Here is an 11,157-nt window from a genome sequence, read left to right on the forward strand (position 1 = left end):
GTAATAAAAATTTCATTTTTGAAAGTTACAAAATTACAACTTTTTCACCAGACATTACTGAAATCACATGGCTGTAATCATGTGTCAGTAATTTGGAAAGCTCAATGCTTTGGTGGTGGTGTAGATGAAGCCAGCTTCGATTTGATCTTGCCTCCTAACCATTTTGTCGCGAGGGATTTGGGAACATTTTATAACTAAATTACATCCTTAATATCATGTGCCAGATGAGAACATTCCAGATTATTCTGATGAAGGGAATTCAGGTATATTGTATTTAGTCTTAATTTATGGGTAATTTTGTTTGTTTTCCATTTTTTTGTTATGTAATTGTGTACATTGCTCCTTTACAGAACAATATGCTGTGCAGGAGTTGATGAAAGCAGTAAAAGAAGGTGTTGATATTGATGGAGAAGTGTTGACATACCTGGAAATTGCCCAAGTAGGTCATTTCCATAACCATATACATTAATAAGCTTTAGGCTGACAGCTGGCATAAAAATACCTCCTGAATTAGTATGTAAACCAGTATGAAACCATTTACGATACAAGATTAACTTTAACAATCCTTTCATGGCCTCTTAATGCAATTAAATGACAAAATGAAAAAGAACACTGCATGGGATCTTTGGCAGTGGATGTATTACTATGTGGAATTAGAGGGCAGTGCAATACTAAGGGAGTGCTGCACTACTGGAGGTGCCGTCTTTCAGATGAGACGTTAAACCGAGGCCCCCTTTGCACTCTAGATGTAAAAGATCCCATGGTACTATTTCGAAGAAAAGCAGGGAGTTCTCCACGGTGTCCTGGCCAATATTTATCCCTCGACCAACATCACTAAAACAGATTATCTGATCATGTATCTCATTGCTGTTTGTGGAACCTTGTTGTGCACAAATTGGCTGCCGCATTTCCTACATTTCAACAGTGACTGCACCTCAAAAGTACTTCATTGGTTGTAAAGCCCTTTGGGACGTCGTATGGTCATGAAAAGCTGTATATAAATGCAAGACCTTTCCTTTTAGTAGTTGCATGTTTCTTTAGTGACTATGGTCTCGAAATTCTTCAGGGATTCCGCAGTCTCTTGCCAGGGAAATGCCTGCAGAATACCAAGGCCAATGAGTTGCAACAACAAAAAAACCTCAGGCATCAAAGACATGAGTGACTTACGAGCCCCAAATTCCCTTTGATTTTTATCTCAAAATCTTTAGAGGGCGGGGAGGAGAGAGTCTGGGGCACATGTCTTTTCCATCCAGCATGATGCAAAATTGCAACAGATGGGGATCTAGGGGAAGCGGTCCATCACTCTCGTTTCCTGCCCTCCTGGTCCCGGCGATACTGGAAGAAGCAGGAATGGTGTCATCCAGCAGAAATTCTCCAATCCTGCAGCCAGTGTACAGCATGATGTAGGCGTACTTGCTGCGCATGAGGTGTAAGTTGGGCCCGCAGTGTAATTGTCCAATGGCACACAGTCTCTGAGCGATTGATTGCCATGACTAAAGTGAAAATCAAACACCTGAGGAGTTTTTGTGGCTTAGAAGAAAGCCATGGCCTGCCCCCATCTGACAGTGTCATCGTGCTGCACGATTATCTACCCCCACCCCCCCCCCCATGATGCAGACAACACACTAAATTGGACAGGCCCCTACCCCTTTTATGTTAATGTACCTTTCCTTGGATTTGGGGGCAGCGCTGCCCTGCCACGCATCAGACAGCGAGGCGACTAACGGACTTTTCGGGGCTATGATCTCTAACAGCAGTCCGAGCAAGTGGAAGAACAATAGCCATTTTCCACAAGTGAAAGAACCCACGTGGTACATTGGCAATGGTACATTGTCCTGTTTATTGTGCAGCTGTGCTTTGAAATGTGTTGTAGAACAGGTTCTGTAACAAGTGGTAACTGTAGAAAGTCGGCATTCATGTTTATCCTGCGGCCATTATGTTCCTTGGCAGTTAAACTATTTCCTTACACCTTATGTGGCATTTTTCCGTCATGTGAATGCTAAGCTTATTTTAGAATAACACATTAACCCCGTTTCTCTCAGAAAAAAAACATTTGGAATGATTTTGCTCTAAATACAATTGACCTATTTTGCCGGTTTTGTAGAGAATGGCATGGCAGATACTGTGTTTGTTTTGCTACCCTGTATTATGTACATGTTCTTAAGTAATTAGACATGTTATCTGCACACTCTAAAAAAAAAAATTTTAAACCACATGTATGATCTGGAAATTGTTGCTCTAACTCCGCCCCCATGATGACGTCAGCTGAGTGGACTAGGACTTTTTCCTATTGGCCTGTCAGCTCTTACAGCTGCTGCAGATGTTGCGATTTAAAAAAAAAGACTTGTCTATCAGTGAGACTCCTGTATAGTTCAATCTAGGTTGAACGAAACAACTGGTGAAGTAAAGTATAAATTACAGTTTCAGTGTAATAGAGACTTTCTCTGCCCTTTAATTGCCACAAAACAAATAATTAAATACGTTGTCACGGAGTTAGTCTCAATTTCTAGCCAGCTTGCTAACATTTATAGATTGTGGTCTTACTGGTGCTGCCATGTATTCAGCAACTGAAGGATGGCCATCATTCATGGGAAAGCTTCTGTAATTCATTTGTGACATAATGAAGCATTATTATTCAGGTATCCTATATATTAAACATAGCAGATCTAAAAAAAACTTCTCTACCCCTTATACTTGCAGTTTCATAATGCACATCAACTGGCCGCTTGGTGTTTGCATCACATTTGTACGAGCTACAACAGTGTTTGCTGCAAGTTCAGGAAAGAGATAAAGGCAATATCTCCTGGTAAGAAACTGAATATTTACTGATTTACTCGTATATCATTATTAAATCTTGGAGACAGAGTAATGCAGTGGATTAACATTCCCTCCTTCCACTTCTGAAGCCTGTATTTGAATCCAACCTAGATTGATGGAATTAAAAAATCTCTTTCTGTTGATCACAAGAGTCGTGCATGAAAGTGTATAGACGATATAAAACTAATAACTAAATGTCAAAACCCTACAGCACAAAATTCTCAGAGCCAAGACAATAGCTGATGTCAAATTGTTACAGCATGGATGATAATCTAAACTCGTTGCAGCACTTCTGAGGTTCAGTTGGCACAATGTTAATGATGATAGACCAGAGTCGAGGGGAACGTTACTCTACATCTAGTATGTGAGTGTTCAGTGCTCATATGAGATGCCTAAAATTGGATAAGTATTCCACTTCCCAGTATCTTGATGTACATGAAACATTCACAGAAAATTTAGGGATCAGAGCTTGAAGAATTACATAAACCCGTCAGCACAGTAGTCATGGAGTGCAGGATACCCCACGGCTTTTCTCCCCAACCCCCCAATCCATCAGACTACTCTCTTCCATGATACCCATCACCTGCCCCCTTCACTCCCATGGAGCCAGTTCCCGACCCCTCAATTACTGTTGCAGACATGTGTGCTGTGGTGAGCAAGTTAGTCTGGGCCTCTCGCACGTTGCATCATTGGGCATGAGCAACTCTGGCAAATGGTTCAAAGCATGAATGTTGCTTGCTGCTTCGGCTAAGGGATGGTTCACAGAATAAGAGGAGAGGAGGATTTCTGGTAAATAGGTAATGATATCTTTAGTGTATTTGAAATAATGCACAACACTTGATAAATGTTTCAGAATTCCTGCACAAAGCCACAACTTTCCTGTAAAATCCAGTGGATACGTACCACCTTAATGTTGCATTTGTTTTAATGACCTTCGATCCTGGCGGTACAATAGCATGAGTGACCTTTTACTGTTCACATGCTTTTACAGTTAAACAGTAAATAGAAGAGATACATTTGGAAAAGCTGGCAGCGGTATCTTTCTACTGGGCTCATGTTTATTTGACAAAGTTTTAATTATTTTTTTTTTTTTTGAAATTCGTAGCCAATCGTTCCAATTCTTTGTCAAATCACAAACGCCAGAGGTCACCTTGCACACGCCAAGGATCACTCTGCGCCAATGCTCTTAGCCAAAAGGCCTAGAGCCACTGCACCGTTCCTGGAAGTACTGCAATACCAGGTTCGTGCCATGGAGGTGGATGGGTCAGGTCCCCCACACACCTAAGTAAGCTGAAGTGCCTAGGAACCTGCAAAGGATCATTTTATGCATCTTTGAATGGTTACCCTGGAGATGATCTCTCTCTTGTTGGTCGATATGTGTTATATCAACAATCTAATGTACGCTATAGACTTTTCGCATTGTTCAACTGGATTTAATTGTTTTCTGTAAATTCAACTGCAGAAGTCAGCTGCCTCCTTCACCAGTGGACCAACAGCAGATATGGTCTAATCCTCATCATTCAAAATTGCTTCATTTGAATAATCTGCTATTTAGGATTGAAATCATGCAACAAAAACAATCCTCCAGCGCTAATTCCTTAAACTTGTTTAATTTGTACTGCTGGATAATTTATTTTTTTGAGCAAGAAACGATTGTAGTTTGTAGCACTCACAACCTTACTGTATTCAATTCTCATCAAAGTTTATTGCTATGCAGGCTTTTTTTTAAAACGTGTTCAACCTGGATTATTTAGTCTAACAGCAATTTTTGTGTGCAAAATCTTTACACTGTAAAGATTTACACTATTGAAAGTTGTTCTTGTTTGCTTTCTCATCAGCTTGACTTTTTAAAAAAACATTTAAATTGATTGGAGTATTGTAGAACATGGAGGAATCTTAAATTTGCAAAGCGACAGTTCAGATTTGTAACTCTACCGTTTTAATTACCAGAAAACCAAGAGTATTTTGAAAAGCACCGTTGGCCACCTGTGTGGTACCTTAAAGAAGAGGACCATTACCAGAGAGTGAAAAGGGAACGTGAGAAGGATGAGGTTGCTCTTCACAAGCATCACTCGAAACGCAGGTGGTGCTTCTGGCATCATTCTGCTGTTGCCTAAAACCTCCATGAGAAACCAACTCCAGTAAACAGCCAGAACATCCTGTGCATTATTGTGTAGATTAAAAACCCACAAACGTATTTGTCTTAATTCTGTTTACTGTAAAAATGGCTCATTGTCTTGGGATAATCTGCCATGTGTATTTAAACAATCATTGTTGCGTCTGAAGCACAACCCTCTTGTCCAAAAAAACACACATGCTTGCTGTAACAAACTGGTCCCCATGTGGTGCCTATAGATTGATTTAAAATACTTTTAATATAGATTAACTGTCAACAGTGACATTTCTTTTGTTGTGAAAAGAATTGCCACTCTTGTGTTTTAATTCAAAATAAAATATTTAATTATTTTTGTACCGGTATTGGCTATACCTTTGTTGTAACCAAAGTAGAGTCAAAGAAGTAATTTAGTTTTTAGGAAACTTATATAATTAGGAGGGCTTAGTAACTAATCCATGAAAAAGGTGACTTGCTTCTATATGGACCTAAACACACACAAGTAACTAGGAGCGGTTTGCTGCTCTCTCTATATGTACCTTTTCAGTCATGCTGTTTTATCTTGCTATAGTTATCATTATTACTGCACATTTACTGTATACCCCAAATATTAGCGTACAAAAATAAAACTGAAGCTATGTGTTATTTAACAGTAAAGTTTTGAAGTGTTAAGAGATTGATTCAGTTGGATTCTTTCGAGCAGTGGGAAAATAATGTACTAAAGTTGCGTTCAATCCTATTTTGCCAAAAGTTTTCTGCATGTAATTATATTTCAGTACATAACACGTAACCTCAATCGCCTGTAGCTGTCAGCTGCTGACACCAAGTGGCTGGTTCATTTGGTTGCAGTTTCTTTAGCCTTCGATCTTTGTGCTCATTACCTTTCATTTTTATGCATCAATAAAATTAAATATATGTTATGACTGTGTCATGGTAGAATTGTACAGTGGCATATAACACACTTTTTTCAAAAGATTAGCCAGTTTTTTTTCTTTTTATTGCACAATCCTTACTAATATACAGTAATATATATTCCACAAAAGGAGCATTTGTTCTGTAGCTTCTCTGACTTGAAAAAAATGAATTTTCATTAGTGTTTACATAAAAACAGGCTTCTGAAGTAAAATACTTTGCAATTAATTAATATAATCTGACAGAAATAACTTGACAGGTTAATTACAGATCCAACCAAGGACCTATCATCTCACTGAATGAATGTCAATGCTTAGATTGCATTGCTCAAAACACACAACTACGGTGCTCAACGAAGAAAACAACATATGCTTCTATATTTATTTTGTTATTTGTACAATGGCAGTTATCTGTAGATCGTAATTTGAAATACTGGATGTGTTATGTCATACAAAAGTGGCAGCCTTGGCTAAGTTGGTAACGCTCTTGCCTCTTGAGTCAGGAGTTGAAATCCCACTCCAGGATTTGACCACAGAAATTTTTTTTTAAAATTCGTTCATGGGATGTGGGCGACGCAGGCAAGACGAGCATTTACTGCCCATCCCTAATTGCCCTTGAGAATGTGGTGGTGAGCCGCCTTCTTGAACCGCTGCAGTCCATGTGGTGAAGTTACTCCCATAGTGCTGTTAGGGAGAGAGTTCCAGAATTTTGACCCAGCGACGATGAAGGAACAGCGAGGCACGTCCAAGTCAGAATGGTGTGTGACTTGGAGGTGGTGGTCATAGAATCATAGAAGTTTACAGCACGGAAAGAGGCAATTTTGGTCCATCGTGTCCCTGCTGGCCAACAAGAGACTATCCAGCCTAATCCCATGTTCCAGCTCTAGGTCCGTAACCCTGCAGGTTACGGCACTTCAAGTGCACATCCAAGTACTTTTTAAATGTGGTGAGAGTTTCTGCCTCTGCCACCCTTTCGGACAGTGAGTTCCAGACCCCCACAACCCTCTGCATAAAGAAATTTTCCCATCAATCTTCCTTGTTAGCCCTCCCAAAATGCATTACCTCACACTTCTCTGGATTGAGTTCCATTTGCCACTGTTCTGCCCACCTGACCAGTTGATTGATATCTTCCTGCAGGCCGCAGCTTTCTTCATTATCAACCACACAGCCAATTTTAATATCATCTGCAAACTTCTTAATCATGCCCCCTATATTCAAGTCTAGATCATTGATGTATATCACAAAAAGCAAGGGACCTAGTACTGAGCCCTGCGAAACCCCACTGGAAACATCCTGGAAGTCATGGTGTTCCTATGCGCCTGCTGCCCTTGTCCTTCTAGGGTTTGGGAGGTGCTGCCAAAGAAGCCTTAGCGAGTTGCTGCAGTGCATCTTGTAGATGGCACATACTGCAACCACGGTCGCCAGTGGTGGAGGGTGTGAATGTTTAAGATGGTGAATGGGGTGCCAATCAAGTGGGCTGTTTTGTCCTGGATGGTGTTGAGCTTCTTGAAGGTTGTTGGAACTGCCCTCATCCAGGCAAGTGAAGAGTATTCCAGTACACTCCTGACTTGTGCCTTGTAAATGGCGGAAAGTTTTGGGGGAGTCAGGAGGTGAGACACTCGCCGCAGAAAGCCCAGCCTCTGACCTGCTCTTGTTGCCGCAGTATTTATGTGGCTGGTCCAGTTAAGTTTCTGATCAATGGTGACCGTTGATGGTGGGGGATTCGGCGATGGTAATGCCATTGACTGTCATGGTGCGGGGGTTAGATTCTCGCTTGATGAAAACAGTCATTGCCTGGCACTTGTGTGGTGCAAATGTTTAAATGTTACTTGCCACTTATTAGCCCAAGCCTGAATGTCATCCAGCTCTTGCTGCATGCGAGCATAGACTGCTTCATTATCTGAGGAGTTGCGAATGGCACTGAACACTGCAGTCATCAACGAACATACCCACTTCTGACCTTATGATGGACGGATGGTCATTGATGAAGCAGCTGAAGCTGGTTGGGCCTAGGCCACTGCCCCGAGGAACTCCTGCAGCGATGTCCTGGGGCTGGGATGATTGACCTCCAACTACCACAACCATATTCCTTTGTGCTGGGTATGACTCCAGCCAGTGGAGAGTTATCCCCCTGATTCCCATTGACTTCAGTTTTACTAGGGCTCTTTGATGCCACACTCGGTCAAATGCTGCCTTGACGTCAAGGGCAATCACTTTCACCTCACCTCTGGAATTCAACTCCTTTGTCCATGTTTGAACCAAGCCTATAATGAGGGCTGGAGCTGAGTGGTCCTGGCAGAACCCAAACTGAGCATTGGTGAGCAGGTTATTGGTGAGTAAATGGCACTTGATAGCACTGTCAATGACACCTTCAATCACTTTGCTGATGATTGCAAGTAGACTGATGGGGTGGTAATTGGCCGGATTGGATTTGTCCTGCTTTTTGTGGACAGAACATACCTGGGCAGTTTTCCACATTGTCGGGTAGATGCCAGTGTTGTAGCTGTACTGGAACAGCTTGGCTAGAGGCACGGCTAGTTCTGAAGCACAAGTCTTCAGCACGACAGCTGAGATGTTGTCGGGGCCCATAGTCTTTGCTCTATTCAGTGCGCTTAGCCAATTCTTGATATCACGTGGAGAGAATCGAATTGGCTGAAGACTGGTTTCTGTGATGGTGGGGACCGCGGGAGAAGGCCAATATAATCATCCACTCGGCACTTCTGGCTGAAGAATCTGGGTTGACATTTCAGTGCAGTACTGAGGAGGTGCTGCATTGTTGGAGTTGCTGTCCCTAAAATTCCGCAGCAGGTTTCCCAGTCTCCTGCTGTAACTCTAGTACTCCTTCTTTGGGGAGGGGTGTTATGTTGAGAGATTGGGAGTTTCCATGCAGAATTAGAGGGGTGCTCTCTTTAAAGTGAGACATTAACTCTACAGATGGATGTAAAATATGCCACGGTAAAAGGGAAGAACTTGCCTTTTTGTGTCAGCTGTGGCAGAGTGTGTAGCACACTCGCCTCTGAGTCAGAAGGTTGTGGGCTCATTCCAGGCACTTGAGCACATAAATCTAAGCTGACACTCCAGTGCAATGCTGAAGGAGTACTGCACTTTCGGAGGTGCCGTCTTTCGGATGAGACATTAAACCGAGGCCCTGTCGCTCTTTCAGGTAGACGTAAAAGATCCCATGGCACTATTTCGAAGAAGAGCAGGGGAGTTATCCTCGGTGTCCTGGCCAATATTTATCCCTCAATCAACATAACAAAAACAGATTATCTGGTCAATATCACATTGCTGTTTGTGGCTGCCACATTTCCCACATTCTTCATCATCATCATCATCATAGGCAGTCCCTCAAAACTTATGACTTGCTTCCACGCCAAAAAGGGATGAGTTCACAGGTGTTTCAATGAAGGACCTAACATTCCAGATCCCGAACTACATCTTGAAGGGTGGAAGATGCCTGTGCGTGGATTTTTTTAACGTGTGGTGACCGTTGCACACCAGCCACCACACGGGCTTGACAGAGCTAGGTCTTGGTCCAGTGGCAAGGATTAACCAAGACGACTGGAGACCTGCTCTGCTGCACGGGCTGGCCCGTGCTGCCCCTGGGCCCTCGCCTCTTCTGGCCCCGAATCACGCCTCTCCCGGGTCCCGATCACATCCCTCTACAGTCTCTCGCCGCCCCTTCGCCCCGACCTCACCGCTTCTGCCCACACTCCAATCACCAACCTGGGCCTGGATGACATCCCTCTTCGCTGCCGTTGTCCTGCACCAGCTCGCGCTGTACCTTGAAGTGACATGCTGCCACGCTGTCCAGGGGCCGCTGCTCGCCGCGCCTTTTATGGCCCCGACCTGCCGCTGATGGTCTCTCACAGGTCGGGGCCACCATGCCACATTACAACAGTGAATACACTCCAAAAGTACTTCATTGGCTGTAAAGCGCTTTGAGACATCCGATGGTCATGAAAGGTTCTATAGAAATGCAAATCTGTCTTTTTTTGTGAACCGTGGACACAATGTTGTAATGTAGGGAAACGCGGCAGCCAATATATGCATATCAAGGTCTCGCAAACTGTAATGAGATAAATGGTAATTTGTTTTTGGTAGTGTTAGTTGGAGGCAAAATGTTGGCCAGAATAACTCTCTGATCTTCAAATAGTACCATGGCATTGTTTATACGTCCACCTGAGAGGACAGAAAGTGCCTGTTATGGATTCTTTGTGATTTTAATCACGTCCATCATGGACAAAAAAAAAAGTTGTGTGAATATACAATGTCAGCCGATAAAACTCCTCCCTCGGGCCCTCTGTTTAAAAAAAATGGAGCACAGACTTTTGAGGAATCCAGCAACACCCCTCAGAAACCAGAGCATTCTAACACTGTGGGCTTCACAGACCTCCAATCTCCCCACAACAATCAGAAAACACAGAATAGAAAACAAAACGCAATGGAAAACTGTCCAGAAACAGTGGAACTGATTCATACAGACCCAGATTTTATCCTTGGTCTTTGCTGAGTTAGCTGATTTTAGTCGAGGGGCACTATGTTTGGCTAAGGCCAGTGAGAGGAAAGGTTAGTTAGGATTTGGACTCAGCTGCAATGCTCCCACTGTCAAATAACCTGGTGATACATGCCGCGATTTTGCCGACCTCAGCGGGTCCGGTGTGACCGGGGTCGGTGGTCACTGCTGGCTCCGGCCCACTGTAGAATTGATTTTCCATTGATTGGGCTTGCTAAGCCCACCTAGCGCGTTTTCCGGGCCAATTGAAGGAAGCGGGGCTAATGACGCCATTTGATGATGTGCCATCAGCCAGTTTCCTTAAAGGGACGATGCGCAAATTTACTTCGACAGTGTTCTACTGCTGCTGCAAACACTGACACGCACTGCACAAAGGTGCACGGCTGCACCCAGGCTCTCCCATGACTCCTCCATATGCTTATGGAAGAGTCACAGCATGCAGGGAGGTTCTCTTCCCTTCTAATGGGCGGAAGAGACCTCCCCAGGTGACCAAAGCAGTCTGGGTGCACATTGCACAGGAGGACCCAAGCAGGGATGTCATCAGGAGGACCAGGCTGCAGTGGCGCAAACCTTTCAAAGATCTCAGTGGATCACGAAATGTTACTGCAAAGCCACACTCAACCTCATCCTGCTGTGCCATTCATCACATCCCCATCACTGCCTTCCCGACCCTACTCCTGCACATCCTTACTCACACCAACTTACCTTGCACCTCCACCCATTCCTCTCTACATTATCACTTCCCCATCTCACTAACCACCCCTCACACTCGCCCTCATCCTAGTGCAATCATACCGACT

General features: G+C 43.5%; 1 protein-coding gene across 5 annotated transcripts in view; it reads left to right on the top strand.

Annotated features, from left to right (window-relative positions):
* The window catches only part of rhobtb1 (Rho related BTB domain containing 1), a 90,705-nt gene extending 84,855 nt beyond the window's left edge, over positions 1-5,850 (top strand). For all 5 annotated transcript variants that reach the window (XM_070876856.1, XM_070876855.1, XM_070876857.1 and 2 more), the window contains 3 exons: positions 351-439; positions 2,701-2,806; positions 4,768-5,850. In XM_070876856.1, the coding sequence (XP_070732957.1) occupies positions 351-439; positions 2,701-2,806; positions 4,768-4,934 (362 nt within the window). In that variant the 3' untranslated portion in view covers positions 4,935-5,850. The remainder of the gene's footprint in view (positions 1-350; positions 440-2,700; positions 2,807-4,767) is intronic.
* Positions 5,851-11,157: the final 5,307 nt, after the last annotated feature.

This window comes from Pristiophorus japonicus, chromosome 3 (genome assembly GCF_044704955.1).
Source record: "Pristiophorus japonicus isolate sPriJap1 chromosome 3, sPriJap1.hap1, whole genome shotgun sequence".
In the NCBI taxonomy this organism is placed as follows: Eukaryota; Metazoa; Chordata; class Chondrichthyes; family Pristiophoridae; genus Pristiophorus; species Pristiophorus japonicus.